The sequence below is a fragment of the Rhinoraja longicauda genome, chromosome 8, assembly GCF_053455715.1.
Source record: "Rhinoraja longicauda isolate Sanriku21f chromosome 8, sRhiLon1.1, whole genome shotgun sequence".
In the NCBI taxonomy this organism is placed as follows: Eukaryota; Metazoa; Chordata; class Chondrichthyes; order Rajiformes; family Arhynchobatidae; genus Rhinoraja; species Rhinoraja longicauda.
The window spans coordinates 70,099,934-70,124,587 of NC_135960.1; the positions used below are offsets into that span (position 1 = coordinate 70,099,934).

The 24,654-nt window shown below is 45.7% G+C and overlaps 1 protein-coding gene across 1 annotated transcript in view; it reads right to left on the bottom strand.

Annotated features, from left to right (window-relative positions):
* LOC144596376 (uncharacterized) overlaps positions 1 to 24,198 on the bottom strand; it is a 164,867-nt gene extending 140,669 nt beyond the window's left edge. The window contains exons 1-3 of the mRNA XM_078404633.1: positions 24,049 to 24,198; positions 10,869 to 10,963; positions 10,309 to 10,392 (exon numbers count right to left, since the gene is read on the bottom strand). Coding sequence (XP_078260759.1) covers positions 10,309 to 10,392; positions 10,869 to 10,963; positions 24,049 to 24,198 — 329 coding nt within the window. The remainder of the gene's footprint in view (positions 1 to 10,308; positions 10,393 to 10,868; positions 10,964 to 24,048) is intronic.
* Positions 24,199 to 24,654: the final 456 nt, after the last annotated feature.

The window sequence follows — 24,654 nt, forward strand, 5'->3', positions numbered from 1 at the left end:
GGATCTTATCGAAACGTATAAGATTATTAAGGGGTTTGACACATTAGAGGCAGGAAACATGTTCCCAATGTTGGGGGAGTCCACAACCAGGGGCCACAGTTTAAGAATAAGGGGTAGGCCATTTAGAACGGAGATGAGGAAAAACTTTTTCAGTCAGAGAGTTGTGAATCTGTGGAATTCTCTGCCTCAGAAGGCAGTGGAGGCCAATTCTCTGAATGCATTCAAGAGAGAGCTAGATAGAGCTCTTAAGGATAGCGGAGTCAGGGGGTATGGGGAGAAGGCAGGAACGGGGTACTGATTGAGAATGATCAGCCATGATCACATTGAATGGCGGTGCTGGCTCGAAGGGCCGAATGGCCTCCTCCTGCACCTATTGTCTGTTGTCTATTAATCATTGCATTCATCTCTCCTGACAGGTAGACATTTGGTACGCCACGCAGCTCATCACGGCAGCTATTTGGGATGAACCTAGACGCAAGAAAGGATGGATTACTTTGATGGGATTACTCTCTAGCCGGCAGAGAGCAGAGGTACACAAACGTGGGAAAATTACAGAAATATGTGGGAACAATAGGATTGGAATAATATCTGAGCCTTGCAGCTGACCGCACGAGGCGGAGTGGTACCCTGAACCAATATCTCAAAACGGGGGAGGAGACACTGATGAACGCAGCGGCAGACAAGCGGGCACGCAGAAAGAAGCGCGGCAACTCCAACAGACCAGAGACCACACACACATGTGACATTTGCCACAGAGACTGTCACTCCCACATTGGGCTCTTCAGCCACAAGCGACGCTGCTCTAGCTGAGGTGTGGAGCAAGCGGCCAACTAGGATGCATCACCCATGGTCAGCCATGACCGAGGGGGCCTAAGAAGACCTTATATTGACTGGGGTTGCTATAGGCAAGAGATGGGTACAATATGTTAAGTGCAGGAAAGTGTACAACCTCTCCCTCAATGACAGCAAGATGAAGGAACTCGTTATTGACTTCAGGAAGAATGGTGGAGTCCATGCCCCAATCAATATTGCTGAAGTGGAAATGGTTGAAAACCTCAGGTTAGTTACTCAGGATAGAAAATAGGTGCAGGAGTAGGCCGTTCGGCCCTTCGAGCCAGCACCGCCATTCAACGTGATCATGGCTGATCATCTAAAATCAGTAGCCCGTTCGTGCTTAGTGAACGTTAATGTTACAACGCTCTGGTCATGGACCAACCATGTTGGTACGACAGCACACCAAACTACGCTCCTCCCTGAGGAGGCTGAGGAAATTCAGCATTCTCCAATGAATCTCGTGGACTTCCATGGATACACCATAGAAAACATACCTTCAGGATGCACCCCCAGCTTGGTTTTGAGAACAGCTCTGGCCAAAACCCACGGGAAATTGCATAGTTGTAGATGTAACCCAGTCCATCACACAGACCAGACTCCCCACCACTGATCCATCTATGACTTCCTAGGAAAAGCAGCCAACATAATCAAAAAACTGTCCCACCCAGTCATTCCTTCTTTGCCCTGCTCCTGTTGGGCAAAGGGTAGATAAGGTTGAGAGCAGATGCTACTAGGCTGGGAATAGTTTCTTCTCCTCTGTTATCTGGAGTACTGTGTGCAGTTTTGGTCTCCAAATTTGAGGAAGGATATTCTTGCTATTGAAGGGCGTGCAGCGTAGGTTTACTAGGTTAATTCCCGGAATGGCGGGACTGTCATATGTTGAAAGACTGGAGCGACTAGGCTTGTATACACTGGAATTTAGAAGGATGAGAGGGGATCTTATCGAAACGTATAAGATTATTAAGGGGTTGGACACGTTAGAGGCAGGAAACATGTTCCCAATGTTGGGGGAGTCCAGAACAAGGGGCCACAGTTTAAGAATAAGGGGTAGGCCATTTAGAACGGAGATGAGGAAAAACTTTTTCAGTCAGAGAGTTGTGAATCTATGGAATTCTCTGCCTCAGAAGGCAGTGGAGGCCAATTCTCTGAATGCATTCAAGAGAGAGCTAGATAGAGCTCTTAAGGATAGTGGAGTCAGGGGTATGGGGAGAAGGCAGGAACGGGGTACTGATTGAGAATGATCAGCCATGATCACATTGAATGGCGGTGCTGGCTCGAAGGGCCGAATGGCCTCCTCCTGCACCTATTGTCTATTGTCTATTGTCTCACCAACACAGCTAAGGGAATTTACAGTGGCCGTTTAACATACCAACTCACACGGCTTTGTGACATGCGAGGAAACTGGAGCACCCACGAAAAACCCACGCAATCACGGAGAGATTGTGCAAATGTCACACTGACCGCTTCAAAGATCAGAACTGAACAACTCCCCAGAGCTGTAAGGCATGCACATTCAAAATGATAATAAGTTATTGAAAATCAGCATTATCCATCAGGTCATAACTATCCAGCTCACTGATAAGAGAGCATTGCACACGTAAATGGAATTGGTCATTTTAAAAGCCATTGTGGTCGTAAAGGAACGTGAGTGAAACCATCAATTTGGGGCTGATGTTCCTTGATGGCCAGACGCTTAATGGATGAAAATGATCTGCACGGTGGCGCAGCGGTAGAGTTGCTGCCTTACAGCGAATGCAGCGCCGAAGTCTCAGGTTCGATCCTGACTACGGGCGCCGTCTGTACGGAGTTTGTACGTTCTCCCCGTGACCTGCGTGGGTTTTCTCCGAGATCTTCGGTTTCCTCCCACACTCCAAAGACGTACAGGTTTGTAGGTTAATTGACCGGGTAAAATGTAAAAATTGTCCCTAGTGTGTGTAGGATAGTGTTAATGTGCGGGGATCGCTGGGCGGCGCGGACTCGGTGGGCCGAAGGGCCTGTTTCCGCGCTGTATCTCTAAATCTAAAAAAAAAATCTACAAATTTTGAAATGTATTCCTTTCGGTTTTTCGTTGGTTGAAGACCTTTGCTCTTCCTCTCCTTATTATACTGACTCAAAGCAGAGGGTGGGAAAGACTGGGCTAGGCTGCTGAAGGCACGTTGCATATTTTTTGCCACTGAGAGCAGATTTAAAGACTCTGTAACCAATTCAACTTTAAGGCCGATTTTTGGTGCCTTTGTTCCCTCCTTTGAAGCAGAAACATCATTTGGTTAAGTGATCAATTTCTTGATAGGAACTTGATAAGAATTTCATGATAGTCAAGAGCTATGGGGAGAAGGCAGGAAAATGGGATTAGGAGGCAGCCATGATTGAATGGCAGAGTAGACTCGATGGGCCAAATGGCTTAATTCTACTCTAATAATATGTGAACTTTTTGAGCATAAGTTTCTCAACAATCCTTTGTAGCTAGCAGAGTTACAGCAACACTTTTTTTAGGAGTCGAGAACTTATTAGGAGTTAAATGTTGCTATTTAATCCAGGGGCTCTTTTTTTTAAAAAGAGCCTATTCCTATTAGAAAGGATTAATTGCCAAACAATCATGAACAATGATCACGCTGCAGCTAATATTTCAATCCATGATATTTGTATATTTTTCTTAACAGCTACATACTCAGACAAATAAATTTATTTAGCTAAATCCAATTATTTCAGAAGTTCGAAGGGCCGAATGGCCTACTCCTGCACCTATTGTCTATTCAAGATTCAAGATTCAAGATTCAAGATAGCTTTATTTGTCATCCAATATTGGACGAAATTCAGTCACCCACAGTCCAACAATAAAAGCATTAAATAGGCATTAAAATTACACAACCCCAAAAACCCCATCCAACAATAAAAGCATTAAATAGGCATTAAAATTACACAACCCCCAAAACACACAAAAATTGTCTAAGTTGTTACAAAACATTCTGTGTTGTAGAAAGTTAAACAGCTCACGTTTTATTAATTTGAGCTATGTGAGGTTAGGCAATGAATGAAATATGTTGATTGTAAATAAGTCACATTGTCTGATAGACCCTCACCACTCTGCTATAGGAGGCAAGGGAAAAGTTATGAAAAGGGGACGTACAACGAGATCTGGGTGTCCTAGTGCATCAGTCACTGAAAGGAAGCATGCAGGTACAGCAGGCAGTGAAGAAAGCCAATGGAATGTTGGCCTTCATAACAAGAGGAGTTGAGTATAGGGGCAAAGAGGTCCTTCTGCAGTTGTACAGGGCCCTAGTGAGACCGCACCTGGAGTACTGTGTGTAGTTTTGGTCTCCAAATTTGAGGAAGGATATTCTTGCTATTGAGGGCGTGCAGCGTAGGTTTACTAGGTTAATTCCCGGAATGGCGGGACTGTCAAATGTTGAAAGACTGGAGCGACTGGGCTTGTATACACAGGAATTTAGAAGGATGAGAGGGGATCTTATCGAAACGTATAAGATTATTAAGGGGTTGGACACGTTAGAGGCAGGAAACATGTTCCCAATGTTGGGGGAGTCCAGAACAAGGGGCCACAGTTTAAGAATAAGGGGTAGGGCATTTAGAACGGAGATGAGGAAAATCCTTTTCAGTCAGAGAGTTGTGAATCTGTGGAATTCACTGCCTCAGAAGGCAGTGGAGGCCAATTCTCTGAATGCATTCAAGAGAGAGCTAGATAGAGCTCTTAAGGATAGCGGAGTCAGGGGGTATGTGGAGAAGGCAGGAATGGGGTACTGATTGAGAATGATCAGCCATGATCACATTGAATGGCGGTGCTGGCTCGAAGGGCCGAATGGCCTCCTCCTGCACCTATTGTCTATTGTCTATTGTCTATTGTCTAAAACATGTCACTTCAAGTGTCCAAATCACTTTCCTCAAGGGTTTTACTCTGAGAATCATCGCTTTTCCAGATATAAGATAGGCATGATCATGATTATCATTATTGGTAATAAGAGCTATTTTAAATGAATGGGGCCTTTAACGATGAGCATAAGTGGGACATGCAGTTAACCTAAACATCAGAGGGTGTGGAATGCTTGATTTGGATACAGTTTAGTTTAGTTTATTAGTTTAGTGATACAGCGCGGAAACAGGCCCTTCAGCCCACCGAGTCCGTGCCCAGCCAGCGATCCCTGCACATTAACACAAGCCTGCACACACTAAGGACAAGTTACACTTATACCAAGTAAACAAACCCAAGCCAATTAACCTACAAACCTGTACGCCTTTGGAGTGTGGGAGGAAACCGAAGATCTCGGAGAAAACCCACGCAGAGAACGAACAAACTCCATGCAGACAGCACCCGTAGTCGGGATTGAACCCGGGTCTCCGGCGCTGCAAGCGCTGTAAGGCAGCAACTCTACCGCTGCACCACCGTGCGGCCCTCGAAATAAACGTATATTGTGAGTCTGGTCAAAGTGCTTCAGAGGATTGCTCACAATTGTTGGAAAACTAGTACAGTATTCTATTGAAAGTCCTGATTAATGTCAAGTCAAGTCAATTTTATTTGTAGAGCACATTTAAAAACAACCCACGTTGACCAAAGTGCTGTATGTAATGTCCTCTGTAAGACCCTAATGTGCACCATCCCACTTCTGACACCATGTAATGTCCTCTGTAAGACCCTGTTGTGGCTAGCACAATGAATATACGCCCGACATCTTGTAAGAAGATTTTATTACTGATCTTTCACCAGGAAACTTCTAGAAGGTCACCTGACCTCAGTCACAAGGCACAAGCCCATCGGCCAGCTTCTGCTCTTGGCCTCAAGGGGGCACTGGCATTTACATTACATATACATCACACTGTACATCAGTTCAGGTACTAAGAAACGAACATACAATGGCACACAAACATAACAGCACATACATAAACAGTTCACAGCGCCCCCTCAGAGGGCCTCAAACGTTAGGGAGTAGAAATAGGTTTTGAGCCTGGACTTAAAGGAGTCGATGGAGGGGGCAGTTCTGATGGGGAGAGGGATGCTGTTCCACAGTCTAGGAGCTGCAACCGCAAAAGCGTGGCCTACACAAAAAAATGTGTAGACTGTGTCCTTTCGACTAACAATGCTGTGCTGCTCCTGAGTATTGCCGGGGTTGGTCCAGGTTTATTGCTCTTGCTCTGACATGAATAGTCGGACATGAACGGAGATGAGGAAGAACTTTTTCAGTCAGAGAGTGGTGAAGGTGTGGAATTCTTTGCCTCAGAAGGCAGTGGAGGCCAGTTCGTTGGATGCTTTCAAGAGAGAGCTGGATAGAGCTCTTAAGGATAGCGGAGTGAGGGGGTATGGGGAGAAGGCAGGAACGGGGTACTGATTGAGAGTGATCAGCCATGATCGCATTGAATGGCGGTGCTGGCTCGAAGGGCTGAATGGCCTCCTCCTGCACCTATTGTCTATTGTCTTTAGCAGAAGTCTGGATTTCTGCTTTCTGTGGTCATTTCTGTCACACTACTTCGATTTCCTTGGACTTAAATAAGAAAGCTGTTTGGGAATTATCGCAAGTTTTCATTACTCGCTTTGTGGGGCGCTGTGAGAATTATTGTAAAATGGCAAAATTATAACGTTTCGTGCATGCTTGTGGAGTTTATGGTCGTGTTTCCGAACCTGTAGGAAAATAACTGCAGATGCTGGTACAAATCGAAGGTATTTATCTCACAAAAAGCTGGAGTAACTCAGCAGGTCAGGCAGCACCTCGGGAGAGAAGGAATGGGTGACGTTTCGGGACCGAAGAAGTTTCTGAACCTAATCAATCCCTGTATTGTGACTGTTTTCAACAGATTGCTATGGAAACAGAAACATGGGTACAAACCACAGCTCTGGGAATTATGAGTAATAGGTTTTAATACATCATATAAAGGTACTAAAACCGCTGGAAAAGAGTATTTATGTATATTTGTCCTTCCAGCTTTGACACCTACTTTCCTCAAAGCGTTGATTCATGGAGGTTTTGAATGCTACTAACACCTATTCAAGAGGGAGAATTATGTTTTCATAATGCATTAAAACATGGGCTTGACAATCACAACTATACCATAACTTGATAGATTTAGCAATGTGGTCGTAAAAGGCTCTGAGACATAGCCATATTGCAATGATTAAATGTCTAATTATATAATAGGTTGACTGCACACCATAAATTATACGTTATATTCCCAATCGTTCAGGGTGAGTCACTGCCAAAATGATTAGTCTGTAGGTTGCGATGGCCATTTATGACTGTAAGTACGAAACAGTTTTCTCTCTTTTAATTAAACTCTTAAGGGGAGAACCAGTTTCAAAATTTCAGGATGTCATTCGTTCTATTCTTTAAAGCAAATTGGAGAGACTCAGTACTTAAGTTTCAAATATCAATAATAAAGAAAGGTTTAGGAAAAAAAACTGCAGATGCTGGTTTAAATGGAAGGTAGACACAAAATGCTGGAGTAACTCAGCGGGTCAAGCAGCATCTCAGGAGAGTAGGAATGGGTGACGTTTCGGGTCGAAACCCTTCTTCATAAGAAGGGTCTCGACCCGAAACGTCACCCATTCTTTCTCTCCTGAGATGCTGCCTGACCCACTGAATTGCTCCAGCACTTTGTGTCTATCTCTGAAGAAACGTTTTCTGTCTTCATCTGTGTAAATTCTAATCCTTAATTTGAACAGGGGAATGAGAGGAATAGATCGGTAGATGCACAGAGTCTCATGCCCAGATTGGGTGAATCGAGGACCAGAGGACATAAGTTTAAGGTGAAGGGGAAAAGATTTAATAGGAATCTGAGGGGTAACTTTTTCACACAAAGGGTGGTGGGTGTATGGAACAAGCTGCCAGAGGAGGTAGTTGAGACTGGGACTATCCCAACATTTAAGAAACAGTTAGACAGGTACATGGTTAAGACAGAAGGGTCTCGACCCGAAACGTCACCCATTCCTTCTCTCCCGAGATGCTGCCTGACCTGCTGAGTTACTCCAGCATTTCGTGAATAAATCGATTTGTACCAGCATCTGCAGTTATTTTCTTATACTACATGGTTAAGACAGGTTTGGTGGGATAGCGAGCAAACGCGGGCAGGTGGGACTAGTGTAGCTGGGACATGTTGGCCGGTGTGGGCAGGTTGGGCCGAAGGGCCTGTTTCCACACTGTATCACTCTATGACTCTAATTAAAATCCTGGTAGAGAAAGCCATTCATGAGAAGATGGGGGGTTATTTCTGAATATATTCATAGGCAACCTACAATGGAAAGAAACATATTACTTGATATTTTGAAATAATAACAACTTTGCAATGGATTCAATTGTGACCAATCTTGTGGCCAATACATTACAACTTTTGAAAGTAGTTTGGAATAAAGCAGATGGGCATAAGATTAAACAACATTAAATATCAGTTGGGGCAAATCCAGAAGACAGGAGGATCAGTAGCAGTGGTTTGGGATCTCAACATATTTTTATGATTTATTATTGGACTGCTGAAATTATATGGAAATTGTAGGATTAATGGTGGCGGAATTCCCAGAAAATAAATGAAGACCAGATCTCAAAAGTGCATCAAATTTTGGATATAAATTTTGTGAGATGAATTGCAAACTTCTGCATTGATTAGGGATTTAAAATGTATGATAGATTGGGATAGACAAATCGCTGGAGGAACTCAGGGGGTTAATCAGCACCCGTGTGGGGAAAGGAAATGTCGACTTTTTGGGTCAAGACCCCATGCATCACGACTGCCAGCCAGGGCAAAGAAATGAGAGGCATGGGTGCGATTATAGGAGGGCAGTAGAAGTTGTTGGGGAAGTCCAGAACCAGGGGTCACAGTTTAAGGATAAGGGGGAAGTCTTTTAGGACCGAGATGAGAAAAAAAGATTTTCACACAGAGAGTGGTGAGTCTGTGGAATTCTCTGCCACAGAAGGTAGTTCATTGGCTATATTTAAGAGAGAGTTAGATGTGGCCCTTGTGGCTAAAGGGATCAGGGGGTATGGAGAGAAGGCAGGTACGGGATACTGAGTTGGATGATCAGCCATGATCATATTGAATGGCGGTGCAGGCTCGAAGGGCCGAATGGCCTACTCCTGCACCTATTTTCTATGTTTCTATGTTTCTAAGTACAGAGTATAGAAGTACAGAGCACAGAGGGAGAGTACCATACCATACCATACCATACACATACAGCCGGAAACAGGCCTTTTTGGCCCACCAAGTCCGTGCCGCCCAGCGATCCCCGTACATTTACACTATCCTACACACACTAGGGACAATTTTTACATTTACCCAGCCAATTAACCTACAAACCTGTACGTCTTTGGAGAAGACGTAGTAGTGAGAAGTAGTAAGAAGGTGACCTACAGAACCCCCATCGAAGAGAAGGGGAAAACCTCTTCCAAACAGGCATGTCTTGAAGAGACTTTATAGTGCGGTAGCAAATTGCAGATCCGTTGCCTGGGATCGACGCTCCAACCGCGGCCTGCGGACTTCAACATCAAGGAGCTCGCAGTCTCGGGTTGAGACTGATGTCGGGAAGCTACAAATGTCGCACGACGTTTGACAAGCCCCGACCAGGGTTCCGATCGCCCAGCGTGGGGCAGCTGAGAGTTTTTGTATATAGATTGTTTACCCTATTTTATCACTTTGCTCAAGTAGTCACCTTTGTTGTAATGAGGTCGTAATGAGGGCTTAATGGATTTGAGTAGCGAACACTCAATTGAATCCATGGCATGAAACATAAGTGATAGGAGCAGAATTCGGCCCATCAAGTCTACTCCCCCATTCAATCATGGCTGATCTCCTCCTCTCTTCGACGAGAGTTTAGCAACATGCTCTCTCGCTCCCCCCCCCCCCCCCCCCCACCCCCTGTGATTTCTCCTGCCCTCCCACTCTACGACCACATTTTGACCCAGACTCGCTACCACAGCCACATCTGCTTTCTTGGTCTCCTCCAATCATGGCTGATCTATCTCTCCCTCCTAACCCCATTCTCCTGCCTTCTCCCTACAACCCTGCGACACGGTGGCGCAGCGGTAGAGTTGCTGCCTTACAGCGAATGCAGCGCCGGAGACTCAGGTTTGATCCTGACTACGGGCGCCGTCTGTACGGAGTCTGTACGTTCTCCCCGTCACCTGCGTGGGTTTTCTCCGAGATCTTCGGTTTCCTCCCACACTCCAAAGACGTACAGGTTTGTAGGTTAATTGACTGGATAAAATGTAAAAATTGTCCCTGGTGTGTGTAGGATAGTGTTAACGTGCGGGGATCGCTGGGCGGCGCGGACTCGGTGGGCCGAAGGGCCTGTTTCCGCGCTGTATCTCTAAATCTAAATCTAAACCCCTGACATCCGTGCCGAGGATCCGGTTCCGTCGGATGATTCAAATGATGCTCTTTCCCTTGGTGTGTCCTTCATGGATGGTGAAGGTGGCTAATCCTGCCGCCTGTCAGACCTTCCAGTGGACAAGGTCCAGCACTGAATAGACAGCCTCTCTTTACCTATTCATGTCACTGAGAATATGGGGCAGTTCCGTCAGTTGCCCACAGACTTGACACGTCATTTGGGCTTTTACAAATGTTGGTCTGGCAAAAAAAAAAGAGTTTCAGCAAAAATATTTAAGTACTGCTTGAAACATCTCTAATACTCTTGGTCTCCCACATGGAAGCGGCAGCATTGCTTAATTTATTATGATGAACATCTTGGAAATATTAATTGCAACCCTGTGCTTTTGCTATCTGCATGAATTGCACTCAATTTAACTGAAATGACCAAGCATTAACAATAGTTACCAAAATTGTGGATCGTAAATCAGTTTTCTTAATCCTATCACATACGCGTCACCATTTGTGCCAATTGGCAGGTCGGATCATTTATCCAAACCAAATTATGTCATCTCTCCAGAGAGGAATTCAATTCTTCATGAAATGAGATAAATAACCTCTGGAGATACAAACAGTTTGTGCATCATGAATATCAAAGAGGCTGAGGTGCTGGAGATTTGAAATAAAAAACAGAAACACTGGAATCAGGCATTATCTGCAGAGAGAGGCAAAGTTACCGTTTCAGGTTTGGGACCATGCGGGTCAGATTAAGCCTCTCGATCGGTGTTACGTGTTGCTTGTGAAGTTGTGCAAACGTGCCTGGCAAACGACACTGTACACAGGAAAAATTAGAAAGACAGAGCCAGAAACACACAGTGAGCAGAAGTGGCCAATTCTGATATTTACTGAAAAAAATGCAAGTTGTCCGACGATGGAAAACTCAACCTTTTTTCCAGAGGCCTGACATGTTCCCAGATGTAAGATGAGGTGTTCTCATTCAAGCCTGCGATGACCCTCATTTCAATGTTGCAAGAGGCCAGAAACATTAACATGGGAGTAGGGCAGAGAATTAAGAGCCAAAAGTATTTTTATTGTCATGTGTCGCAGATCGAACAATAAAATTCTTACTTGCAGCAGCACAACGGAATGTGTAAACACAGTGCACTGTAAACAATATAATAAATGAGAGTGAAAAAAAGACACTGTAACACAAAGATAAGCTGAGTTTTGCTGTCATGCTGTTTGTAGGGGGTATGCACACCTGACCATAAGGACAGCAAGGTCAGACCATTTCACACGCCACTGTCCTCATGGTCAGGTGTGCATCTCCCCTACAAACAGCACAGCAGTAAAACTCAGTATATCTTTGTGTTAGTAGTGTCTGTCTATGTGTGTGCTTTGGCCTTTAATAAACGTTGTGAAAATGCCTGTGTATGTGCTTGCCTCATTGATCTAAATAAATGAATGAAAAGAGTTCTCAGCGTGTGTCAGCGTTTGATTTTAATGGTCAAAATGAATGCGACTAGAATCTGTGAATGAGATGTCATGTTGAAGTACTTAGAAATTCAATAAATTCCGACAGCTATTTTTTTTTAAATCACCAAAATCAACTTTATTCAAAAACAACATATTCCTATGAAAGATGGATAACTGCATGCCAAAATCTTTTTTTTTTAAACGGACACTTCACACGAATGTAAAATATACCTAGAAATGTCACTGGACGGGCCTTGCTGTGGGTTTGTTCACGTGTGAGTTGTGCGTGTGACACCTCCACATAAGTGCAGGTTTTCGTTGGCTGTCTTGCTTGCCGTGGTCCCTGTTGTAGTGGACGTCCTAGGTAGTGAAGACCGAGTCGCCAGTTATCGTCAGCTTGCCGTCGCCTATGTGGTAGGTTGTCTTAGCTTGTCACGGGCATTGTCGCGGTCATTGTCGTGGGTCATTGTCGTGGTCATTGTCGTGGTCATTGTCGTGGGTCATTGTCGCGGGCATTGTCGTGGTCATTGTCGAGGCCATTGTCGTAGGGTAAATTTTTTCAACGATCTGCTACGACTTTGACAGTCGCCGGCAGTCGCCTAAAAAATCGCCAAAGTGGTTTAGGCCCTTTAATGTCTCCGACATTACAGTCTGGTTTGGGAACAGCTCTGCCCAGGACAGGAAGGCCCTGCAGAGAGTAGTGCGTTCGGCAGAACGCACCATGGGATCTACACTCGCCCCCCTGCAGGACCTATACATCAGGAGGTGCAGATCCAGAGCAAGCAACATTATGGGGGACCCCTGCCACCCCAGCAACGGACTGTTCCAGCTGCTACGGTCAGGCAAACGCCTCCGCTGTCACGCTGTGAAAACGGAGAGGATGAGACGGAGTTTCTTCCCACAGGCCATCAGGACTGTCAACTTTTATAACTCCAGGGACTAAATTTTGTCTTCTCTATCTTAACTTTATTAACTTTATTTATATGCTGTAACTAATTCTTATTGTGCACAATCCGCAGGCATTGCCACTTTCATTTCACTGCACATCGTGTATGTATATGTGACAAATAAACTTGACTTGACCACATTCCAACTTTGTCCCGCCCCCTCCCCTGACACCAGTCTGAAGAAAGGTCTCGACCCGAAACGTCAGCCATTCCTTCTCTCCAGAGATGCTGCCTGACCCGCTGAGTTACTCCAGTGTTTTGTATCTGCCTTCCACCCTCCAGCTCTTGTTTCCTACTGCCTCAGGCCCCAGATCTCAGGCTTGATTTCACAACCACCCACTCCCATTGTTATCCCCATGTGCCTGCCCCGTTTCACTGATGTGGACTGTGGTTTAGTCATTTAGCAGTCAGAACCAGGTTTGCTGGCCAATGCGTTCCTAATCAGCCAAAAGATGTTGGTTGCAAGGCCAGGAGATGTCAGCCTGCATGAAAAGCTAAGCATGTTGGGCCTATAGATTGGAAAGGAGTACTGATTAGTTATGCACGGGTTTAGACGGGGTTGGAGCTGGGAGCAGTGGAACCTATTCAACTCATTCAACAGGAGATTGCCATGCAATACGATACGATCAAACTTTATTTATCCCAGGAGGGAAATTGGTTTGCCAACAGTCGTAAAACACACCAAGAAGCATGAAACATTAGATTAAAGAGCCGAGTGGGAAGTCCAGGATTGGGGATGTGCAAAGATTGAGGGGGGGGGGGTGGAGGAATGGAGGGGAGTCAGTCTGACATATTGTGGTCGTCCAGTCAGGTAGTTGGTGATCCAGGACACCAATGGAGCATCCACCCACATCTTCGTCAGTTTGCCCCCCTAGCAGTGCAGGCCGGATGGTGTTATAGGCAATGGATGTCAAGAAACATGACTCTCACAGTGCTTGTGGCTTATGCGGGTGTGCGTGGGAACGATGAGGCAGGAGGCTGATGGCATCTTGAACCACCATCTTTGAGCGATCTGCTGGGGGTCCAGGTGCGGGTTTAACCAGGTGAGTGAGCACCAGTCTCTCCAGGGACTTCATGACGTGTGATGTCTGGAGTCATGGGAGGGCAAAATACTCAGAGTGTAGAATTGTCCCAACCAAACAGGGGCAAGTGATCACCTCAATGTCAAGCACTGGAAGCTTCAATGCGTCCTCGTTGTACAGTCAATGCACTCTTCCTGCTCCTGACTGTTCCGAACAATAGACAATAGACAATAGACAATAGGTGCAGGAGGAGGCCATTCGGCCCTTCGAGCCAGCACCGCCATTCAATGTGATCATGGCTGATCATTCTCAATCAGTACCCCGTTCCTGCCTTCTCCCCATACCCCCTGACTCCGCTATCCTTAAGAGCTCTATCTAGCTCTCTCTTTAATGCATTCAGAGAATTGGCCTCCACTACCTTCTGAGGCAGAGAATTCCACAGATTTAAAACTCTCTGACTGAAAAAGTTTTTCCTCATCTCCGTTCTAAATGGCCTACCCCTTATTCTTAAACTGTGGCCCCTGGTTCTGGACTCCCCCAACATTGGGAACATGTTTCCTGCCTCTAACGTGTCCAACCCCTTAATAATCTTATACGTTTCGATAAGATCCCCTCTCATCCTTCTAAATTCCAGTGTATACATGCCTAGTCGCTCCAGTCTTTCAACATAGGACAGTCCCGCCATTCCGGGAATTAACCTGGTAAACCTACGCTGCACGCCCTCAATAGCAAGAATATCCTTCCTCAAATTTAGAGACCAAAACTGCACACAGTACTCCAGGTGCGGTCTCACTAGAGCCCTGTACAACGAGTTGGAGATTTGCTCATCTTACTGCAGCCAGTTTGCAAGATCCCAGGAAATTTGCAAGGTCAAATTTAACAGACGTAAGGGGAGAAAGATTCAAAAACAGAGAGCCTGTTTTTTATCCGAGCCTACCCTCGACAACTTTCTGCTAATAACATCATGACAGTTATAAACATCGCTCGCAAGATATTTTCCTATCGGTAATATGAATCCTATCAGATCTAGAATAGCACTTCTAATGAATGCAATAAAAATAACATAGTCCATCTGTTTGGATAGGGAGGGGGATTTGTTTACATAGAAAATTGATTAGCCTTGTAGACAGCAATTCTACCAGTGGTTGAAGCTGATTTGATTTCAGTGGCTGTCTAAAAATAAATCCTTTGACCAGTACAGTTCTGGCAAAGATTCACTGCACCTGGAATGTTGGCAAATGATTGGAATAACATTTTCAAGAGATTTGTGTAGGAAAGAACTACAGATGCTGGTTTAAACCGAAGACAGGTACAAAAACCAGGAGCAACTCAGCGGGACAGGCAGCATGGCTGGAGAGAAGGAATGGGTGGCGTTTCGGGTCGAGACAATTATTGTCAAGTGATTAATATATAATGTATTAATGCAGACAATCTTCTCAAAATAATAATAAAAAAGGGGCAAATCATTTAATTTTGTAATCAGGAGGACAGTCAGTATTCTTGAGCTTTGTGGCCAGATGTTGTTCTGGTTACACCTTTGCAAAGAGATCATTTAAAAAAAATCTAGGGCACAAGCTGTTAAAAGTCAGAGGGCCTCAGACCAGGTGACCTGGCCAATAATCAGTGGAGTCAAATGAACAGGGGGGAGTGAAAGCTGGTGGCAATTGTTAGGCCACAATGTTTGCATCAGGAGGCAATGCTTAATGACCTCAGCAGGCAGCCTCTCGACAGATGTGGAAGCAAGTTCAGAGACGGGGAAGTAGAACTGTAAACGGCCTGGCCTAGTTAGAAGTCACACATGTTTGGAAGCTGATCTCATGACGACAACCGACATCAAGAGCAGCCATAAGGATGGAGGGGCCACAATAGGTTCAACATTCTTGTTGAGGTGCCTGAGAAAGTCGTTAACCAAAGTAGGCCAGCTCAATAGTCATGCAGAAGCAGAGTGATACATTGTGGAAACAGCTCCTTCGGCCCAACTTGCCCACACTGGCCAACAATGTCCCAGCTAGCCTAATGGTTCCCAATGATGGGGGAGTCCAGAACCAGGAGCCACGGTCACAAGAATAAAGGGGAGGCCATTTAAAACTGAGGTGAGAAAAAAAAAAATCACCCAGAGAGTTGTGAATTTGTGGAATTCTCTGCCACAGAGGGCAGTGGAGGCCAATTCACTGGATGAATTTAAAAGAGAGTTAGATAGAGCTCTTGGGGCGAGCGGAATCAAGGGATGTGGGGCGAAGGCAGGCACGGGTTACTGATTGTGGATGGTCAACCATGATCACAATAATTGGCGGTGCTGGCTCGAAGGGCCAAATGGCCTCCTCCTGCACCTATGATCTATGATTCTATGTTATGTTTACACTAGTCCCACCTGGTTATGGGTGACCACCTACAAATGTAAGATTTAGGCATCCTGTTGCTCAGGGAATCAGATGATTCCAATTTAACAGACTGAATTCATGCCCCAACAGAAAACTCAACCAACACAACTTCAGGCGTTCTTAATTGAAACTAGAGAATGAGAAATGGGTCAAAATGTGTCATCATTCAGATGTGTCCACATGGATACATGCACAGCAGCGCCCCTGGTGGGGTTGCTGTGTCACTGCTCCAGAGACCAAGGTTCAGTCCTGACCACAGTGCTCTCTGTGTGGAGTTCTCCCTGCCAACGCATGGGTTTCCTCCCGATCCCCCAGTTTTCTTCCACATCCCAAAGAAGTGTGTATTTGTAGGATTATTGGCCTCTGTACATTGCCCCAGGAGTGGACGAGAAAGTAGGATAACGTAGAGTTAATACGGACTGATAATCGATGGTTGGCATGGAGCTGGTGGGCCAAAGAGTCTTTTTCCATGCTGTATCTCTAAACTGAACGGAACTTTTTAGTTTAATTTAGTTTAGTTTAGAGACACAGAGCGGAAGCAGGCCCTTCGGCCCGCCAAGTCCACACCAACCAGCGATCCCCGCACCATGAGGCTAGCTGTACTGTACTGGGGACAATTTATCTTTACATCAAACCAATTAACTTACAAACCTGCACGTCTTTGGAGTGTGGAAAGAAACTGAAGATCTCGGAGAAAACCCACGCAGGTCACGGGGAGAACGTACAAACTTCGTACAGACGGCACCCGTAGTCAGGATCGAACCCGGGTCTCTGGCGCCGTGCTGCCTAAACTAAACTAAACCAAACTAAACTAAACTAAACAAAGCTAAACTAAACTAAACTAAACTAAACTAAACTAAACTAAACTAAACTAAACTAAACTAAACTAAACTAAACTAAACTAAACTAAACTAAACTAAACTAAACTAAACTAAACTAAACTAAACTAAACTAAACTAAACTAAACAAGGGTATAGGAAAATGAAACGTATTACTAAATGCAAGAGTGCACAGAAAATAGGTGGGGCATAATGACATTTGTGGCTTCAATTCAAGCTGTGCGGAAGATATTCAGTTGAAAAATTCTGTGACAGGCAATCACTTTCTTTTTGTGCTTCTACAGAGGCAGTTTGAGAATCCAAAATCTGTTCAAATCTGCGAATGAAAAGCTGGTGTCCTTTTGAAAAGCAAATGACGATGAAACTGTTAAATTGTAAAAATTCAGCCACCCCTACCTCCTCAAAGCTACTTGAGATTTTTCCATCATCACAGTGTTTGGAATAAGGTTTCCCTTTTTTTTAGAGATACAGCGCAGAAACAGGCCCTTCGGCCCACCGGGTCCGCGCCGCCCAGCGATCCCCGCACACTAACACTATCCTACACACACTAGGGACAATTTTTACATTTACCAAGCCAATTAACCTACAAACCTGTACGTCTTTGGAGTGTGGGAGGAAACCGAAGATCTCGGAGAAAACCCACGCAGGTCACGGGGAGAACGTACAAACTCCGTACATATCGAACCTGAGTCTCCGGCGCTGCATTCGCTGTAAGGCAGCAACTCTACCGCTGCGCCACCGTGCCGACCTTTCCTGGCCTTTAATTTCAAATTACCATTCAATGCAACATTGAAGAGGAATCTTCTCCCATTGCCAGCTGCTTGCAATGGTCATGTGAATACATTAGTAGTGGTCTGTAACTTGTTTTCACCTAGCCCACAGCTAATAATGGCCTGTTTCCTTTATCATCGTTACTTTTTTGGATATCTTTCATTCATTTGTTCGATATCTCTCTACGTCACTGTCCATACACCAATGAGCCAAAACGTTATGACCTGATGAGCCAAAACATTACGACCACCTGCCTAATATGCTGTTGGTCCTCCGTGTGCAGCCCCATACGCAGCAGGGTGCGATGCACTGTGTATTGTGACACATTCCTCCCGTGACCACCATTAACATTTTCTGTGACTTGTGCCACAGTCGACCTTCTGTTGGTTCGGACCAGACGGGATAGCCTTCGTTGCCCTCGCGTATCGATGAGCCTTGCGCGCCCAACACCCTGTCGCCGTTTTGTGGTTTGTCCCTCCTCGGACCACTGTCGGTAGGTACTCACCACTGCTGACCGGGAGCACCCCACAAGCCTTGCCGTTTCAGAGATGCTTTGACCCAGTCGTCTGGCCATAACAATTTGGCCCTTGTCAAAGTCGCTCAGATCTTTACTCCTGCCCATTTCTCCTGCATCCAACACATCAACTTCAAGAACTGACTGATCACTTGCTGCCTAATATATCCCATCCCTTGACAGGTGCCATTGTAACACGATAATGTGACAAGATAAGTCATCATCTGCAGTTCCTTCATACACACAGGTGGCAAGATTTGCCAGAAGAAATAGTTGTGGCAGGTACAGTAAGTAACAACGTCTAAAAGACATTTGGACAGGTACATGGATGGGAAAGCTTTAGAGGCATTTGGGCCAAACACAGGTGATTGGGACACAAAATGCTGGAGTAAATCAGCGGGACAGGCAGCATCTCTGGAGAGAAGGAATGGGTGATGTTTCGGGTTGAGACCCTTTCCCAGATCTTCATTTCGGTCTTGACCCGAAACGTCACCCATTCCTTCTCTCCAGAGATGCTGCCTGTCCCGCTGAGTTACTCCAGCATTTTGTGTCTATCTTCGGTGTAAACCATCATCTGCAGTTCCTTCATACACACAGGTGAATGGGACCAGCTTAGATGGGGTATTATGTTCGGCATGGACGTGTTGCGCTGAAGAGCCTGTCTCTATACGATATGCCTCTATGTCTTTGAAGTGTGGGACAAAACCAGAGTACCAGGGGAATCCCACAGGGAGAATCCCGCAGGGAGAACATGCAAACTCCACACCAAGCACTGGAGATCAGAGTTGAACCTTGATTGCTCAGCTCCCCCGCTGCATCCTCCAGGCACCCCTCACGTGCAGGTCAGCGGTAACATCTGAGGGACGTGGAGGAAGGAACTGCAGACGCTGGTTTACACCGAAGACAGACGCTAAAAGCTGGAGTAACTCAGTGGGTCGGGCAGCATCTCTGGAGAGAAGGAACGGGTGGCATTTCGGGTCGAGACGCTGCTTCAGACTGGTTAGGGATAAGGGAAAGGAGAGAGATAGACAATGATGTAGAGTGAGAAAGAACAACGAATGAAAGATATGCAAAAAGGTGACGATGATGAAGGAAATGGACCATGTTGTGGGGAGCATAAAATGGGGTGTTTGATGTTTGGTGGAAGCCTCTAGTTGCAGAAGGGCCTGCGTATCTTCCCCCCCGCCGAAAGCTAAAATGAATCCAGTTCCTTCAAGACTTCCAAAGGCTGCTTGTAATGCCGTGCATGTTCTTGTGGTTGTGCTTGAAACTGTTCAGCACATGTTTGTAACACCAGGCTGCTCACAAACCATTTTCACCATTATGTTGGGATCTGGAATCCTTGCAGGCTTATTAAAAACATTTGCCTTTACTCAAAAATAAACCGTCAAAGGAAAGGGCTTCACAAAAATGTTCCAGTCAATCTTGAGCAGAGATTAAATTTAAATTACATGGAAACATAAAAAATAGGTGCAGGAGGAGGCCATTTGGCCCTTCGAGCCAGCACCGCCATTCATTGTGATCATGGCTGATCATCCACAATCAGTAACCCGTGCCTGCCTTCTCCCCATATCCCTTGATTCCGCTAGCCCCTAGAGCTCTATCTAACTCTTTTTCAAATTCACCCAGTGAATTGGCCTCTACTGCCCTCTGTGGCAGAGAATTCCACAAACACACAACTCTCGAGGTGAAAAAGTTTTTTTCTCATCTCAGTTTTAAATGGCCTCCTCTTTATTCTTAGACTGTGGCTCCTGGTTCTGGACTCCCACAACATTGGAAACATTTTTCCTGCATCTAGCTTGTCCAGTCCTTTTATAATTTTATACGTAACTGTAAGATCCCCTCGCATTCTTCTAAATTCCTGTGAATACAAGCCCAGTCTTTCCAATCTTTCCTCAAATGACAGTCCCGCCATCCCGGGGATTAATGTCGTGAACCTAGGCTGCACTGCCTCAATAGCAAGGATATCCTTCCTCAAATTAGGAGACCAAAACTGCACATAATACTCCAGATGTGGTCTCACCAGGGCCCTGTACAACTACAGGAGGCCCTCTTTACTCCTACACTCAAATCCTCTCATTATGAAGGCCAACATGCCATTAGCTTTCTTCACGGCCTGCTGTACCTGCATGTTTACTTTCAGTGACTGGTGCACAAGGACACCCAGGTCTCGTTGCACTTCACTTTTTCCTAATCTGACACCATTGAGATAATAATCTGCCTCCTTGTTCTTGTTTCCAAAGTGGATAACCTCACATTTATCTACATTATACTGCATTTGCCATGCATCTGCCCACTCACTCAACCTGTCCAAGTCACCCTGCAACCTCCTAACATCCTCTTCGCAGTTCACACTGCCACCCAGCTTTGTGTTATCTGCAAATTTGCTAGTGTTACTTTTAATTCCATCATCTAAATCATTAATACATATTGTAAATAGTTGCGGCCCCAGCAATGAGCTTTGTGGCACTCCACTCGCCACTGCCTGCCATTCTGAAAAGGACCCGTTTATTCCTACTCTTTGTTTCCTGTCTGCCAACCAATTCTCTATCCATGTCAACACCCTACCCCCAATACCATGTGCTCTAATGTTGCTCACTAATCTCCTGTGTTGAACCTTCTCAAAGGCTTTCTGAAAGTCTAGATACACTACATCCACTGGCTTTCCTTCATCCATTTTCCTTGTCACATCCTCAAAAAATTCCAGAAGATTAGTCAAGCGGGATTTCCCTTTCATAAATCCATGCTGACTTGGACTTATCCTTTTACTGCCATCCAAATGCGCTGTTATTGCTTCTTTAATAAATGACTCCAGCATTTTCCCCACCACCGATGTCAGGCTAAATGGTCTGTAATTCCCCGTTTGCAGACCATCAGGCCCCGGGGGATTTATCAGCCTTCAGTCCCATCAGTCTACCCAATACTATTTCTCGCCTAATGTGGATTTCTTTCAGTTCGTCTGTCCCCCTAGATCCTCTGTCCTCTAGTACATCTGGGAGATTGTTTGTGTCTTCCTTAGTGAAGACAGAACCAAAGTACCTGTTCAACTCTTCTGCCATTTCCTTGTTCCCCATAATAATTTAATCTGTTTCTGCCTTCAAGGGACCCACATTTGTCTTTACTAATCTTTTTCTCTTAACATATCTAAAGAAGCTTTTACTATCCTTCTTTATATTCTTGGCCAGCTTCCCCTCGTACTTCAGCTTTTCAGCCCGTATTGCCCATTTTGTTACCTTCTGTTGTCCTATGAAAGTTTCCCAATCCTCTGGCTTCCCGCTACTCTTTGCTGTGTTATACATCTTTTCTTTTATTTTTATTCCATCCCTAACTTCCCTTGTCAGCCACGGTCGCCTCCTACTCCCCTTAGAATCTTTCTTCCTCTTTGGAATGAAATGATCCTGCGTCTTCCGGATTATGCCCAGAAATTCCTGCCATTGCTGTTCCACCGTCAATCCTGCTAGGATCCCTTTCCAGTCGGCCTTGGCCAGCTCCTCTCCCATGCCTTCATAGTCCCCTTTGTTCAACTGCAACACTGACACTTCCGATTTAACCTTCTCCCTCTCAAATTGCAGATTAAAACTTATCATGTTATGGTCACTACCTCCAAGCGGTTCCTTTAGCTTGAGTTCCCTTATTAGACAATAGACAATAGACAATATGCGCAGGAGGAGGCCATTCGGCCCTTCGAGCCAGCACCGCCATTCAATGTGATCATGGCTGATCATTCTCAATCAGTACCCCGTTCCTGCCTTCTCCCCATACCCCCTGACCGCTATCCTAAAGAGCTCTATCTAGCTCTCTCTTGAATGCATTCAGAGAATTGGCCTCCACTGCCTTCTGAGGAAGAGAATTCTACAGATTCACAACTCTCTGACTGAAAAAGTTTTTCCTCATCTTAGTTCTAAATGGCCTACCCCTTATTCTAAACTGTGGCCCCTTGTTCTGGACTCCCCCAACATTGGGAACATGTTTCCTGCCTCTAACGTGTCCAACCCCTTAATAATCTTATACGTTTCGATAAGATCTCCTCTCATCCTTCTAAATTCCAATGTATGCAAGCCTAGTCGATCCAGTCTTTCAACATACGACAGTCCCGCCATTCCGGGAATTAACCTAGTAAACCTACGTTGCACGCCCTCAATAGCAAGAATATCCTTCCTCAAATTTGGAGACCAAAATTGCACACAGTACTCCAGGTGCGGTCTCACTAGGGCCCTGTACAACTGCAGAAGGACCTCTTTGCTCCTATACTCAACTCGTCTTGTTATGAAGGCCAACATTCCATTGGCTTTCTTCAGTGCCTGCTGTACCTGCAGGGTACATTAAATCTGGTTCATTGGACAACACTAAATCCAGAATTGCCTTCTCTCTGCTAGGCTCCAGTGCAAGCTGTGGTAAGAATCCATCTCGAATGGACTCTACAAACTCCCTTTCTTGGGGTCCAGAATCAACCTGGTTGTTCGTGATTGAACGCAGCTGACAGGCAAAGCTGCCTCACGTGGATGCTACATTGGAATAGCAGCTAGCTCTCCGATTTTTAGTAATATTGAGGCATGTTTGGCAGACCCTACTGCCAAGAGTTAAGAGTCAACAGTGTTTAATATGGAACAGTAACATTCTCCCTTTCAGATGCTTTACGGGCATATTAACACAACAACACTACAAATAAATACAGTGAACCCTTGTTATTACGGACCTCTTTATAATGGATTTTGGCTATAGCAGATGGTCCTACCGAACTCCATCGCTTAACAGGACAGCAGGATATTCTTGTTATTGATGGCGTGCAGCGTAGGTTTATTAGGTTAATTCCCGGAATGGCGGGACTGTCATATGTTGAAAGACTGGAGCAACTAGGCTTGTGTACACTGGAATTTAGAAGGATGAGAGGAGATCTTATCGAAACATATAAGATTATTAAGGGGTTGGTCACGTTAGAGGCAGGAAACATGTTCCCAATGTTGGGGGAGTCCAGAACCAGGGGCCACAGTTTAAGAATAAGGGGTAGGCCATTTAGAACGGAGATGAGGAAAAACTTTTTCAGTCAGTGAGTTGTGAATCTGTGGAATTCTCTGCCTCAGAAGGCAGTGGAGGCCAATTCTCTGAATGCATTCAAGAGAGAGCTACATGGAGCTCTTAATGATAGCGGAATCAGGGGGTATGGGGAGAAGGCAGGAACGGGGTACTGATTGAGAATGATTGAATTCACATTGAATGGTGGTGCTGGCTCAAAGGGCCGAATGGCCTCCTCCTTCACCTATTGTCTATTGTCTAACTACCCCACACCCACATTGGTTACCTGGCCACTTCCAGGCTGGGCTATTGATTCTACCCCTGGCCACTTCCAAGCTGGGCTGCTGAACCCTCCTTATAATGGACCATAGCGGGGGAATGGTATTCATTATTGCCGATTATTCACTCTGACCAAGTAAAGGGTTATCATCGTATAAGTAGAAGAACCAAACAACTGCAGATGCCGGTTAATACACAAAAGGACACAGAGTGCTGGAGTAACTCAGCAGGTCAGGCAGCATCCCCGGAAAGCATGGATGGATGATATTTCAGATCGAGAGCTGGCTTCGGACACTGTGTGGAACTGGGGCTGGAATCCGGGTGAGCTGACGGCCCTGGCCTGTTGGTGGCCGGGGGGAGGCGAGGATCGGTGGAGTCACTCGAGGGAGGCCGGAGCCTCTCTGTCCCTCCCCCACCCTCGTTCTCCGACTAGTTTCACCGTCCTCACGATATATGTGTCTGATTGTATGCCTCTTTGTCACCTTCTCCTCAGCTAAAAATGAACCACTCTACATTCCCTTATCAATGTCCCCTTTGACCTGTTGTTTTCACACCTTACCCCTCCATGTCTCTGTGTCTCCCTCTCCCCGACTCTCAGTCTGAAGAAGAAGGGTCTAGACCCAAAACATCATCCATTCCTTCTCTCCAGAGATGCTGCCTGTCCTGCTGAGTCACTCCAGCATTTTTCTGATCAATCATGCTGTTCTTGAACCTGGAGTTCTCAGGCTCCTGTTCCTTCCCAATGGTCGCGGCAGGATGAGAGCTTTGGGCAGGGCGGAATGAGTTTTTGATGATGTTAAATGCTTCCTTGACCCAGCGCTTCATGTAGATCCCTGAGATTCCACCGGGTGGCGCCGCCAGCACTGGCTGCCTTGCCAACTATCTGTCTGTCCTTTCTACTGTCTTTATTATTTTAAGTATGTGTTAAAGTATGTTTTAGTGTTTCTTTGTTTGCTTTATGTGGGGGATGGAAGGGGGGAATTGGGGGAAACTTTTTTTCAATCTCTTACCTCGACGGAGATGTGGTTTTTCTCCGTATCGTGTCTCCGTCCCCACTGCGGCCTAACATCGAGGAGTTGGCGGCCTTTCCTGGAGACCGGCCCGGCGCTTCATGCCGCGGGCACGGCGCGGACTTTAACATCGTGGAGCTGCGATCCTTTGTCGAGGATCGACTGTGGAGAGCTCCAACCGTGGGGCCTGCGGACTTTAACACCGTGATGCCCGTGGTCTCTGGTGAGAAGAGGCCGACTCGGGAGCTCCATGCCGCGGAGAGTTTCAACC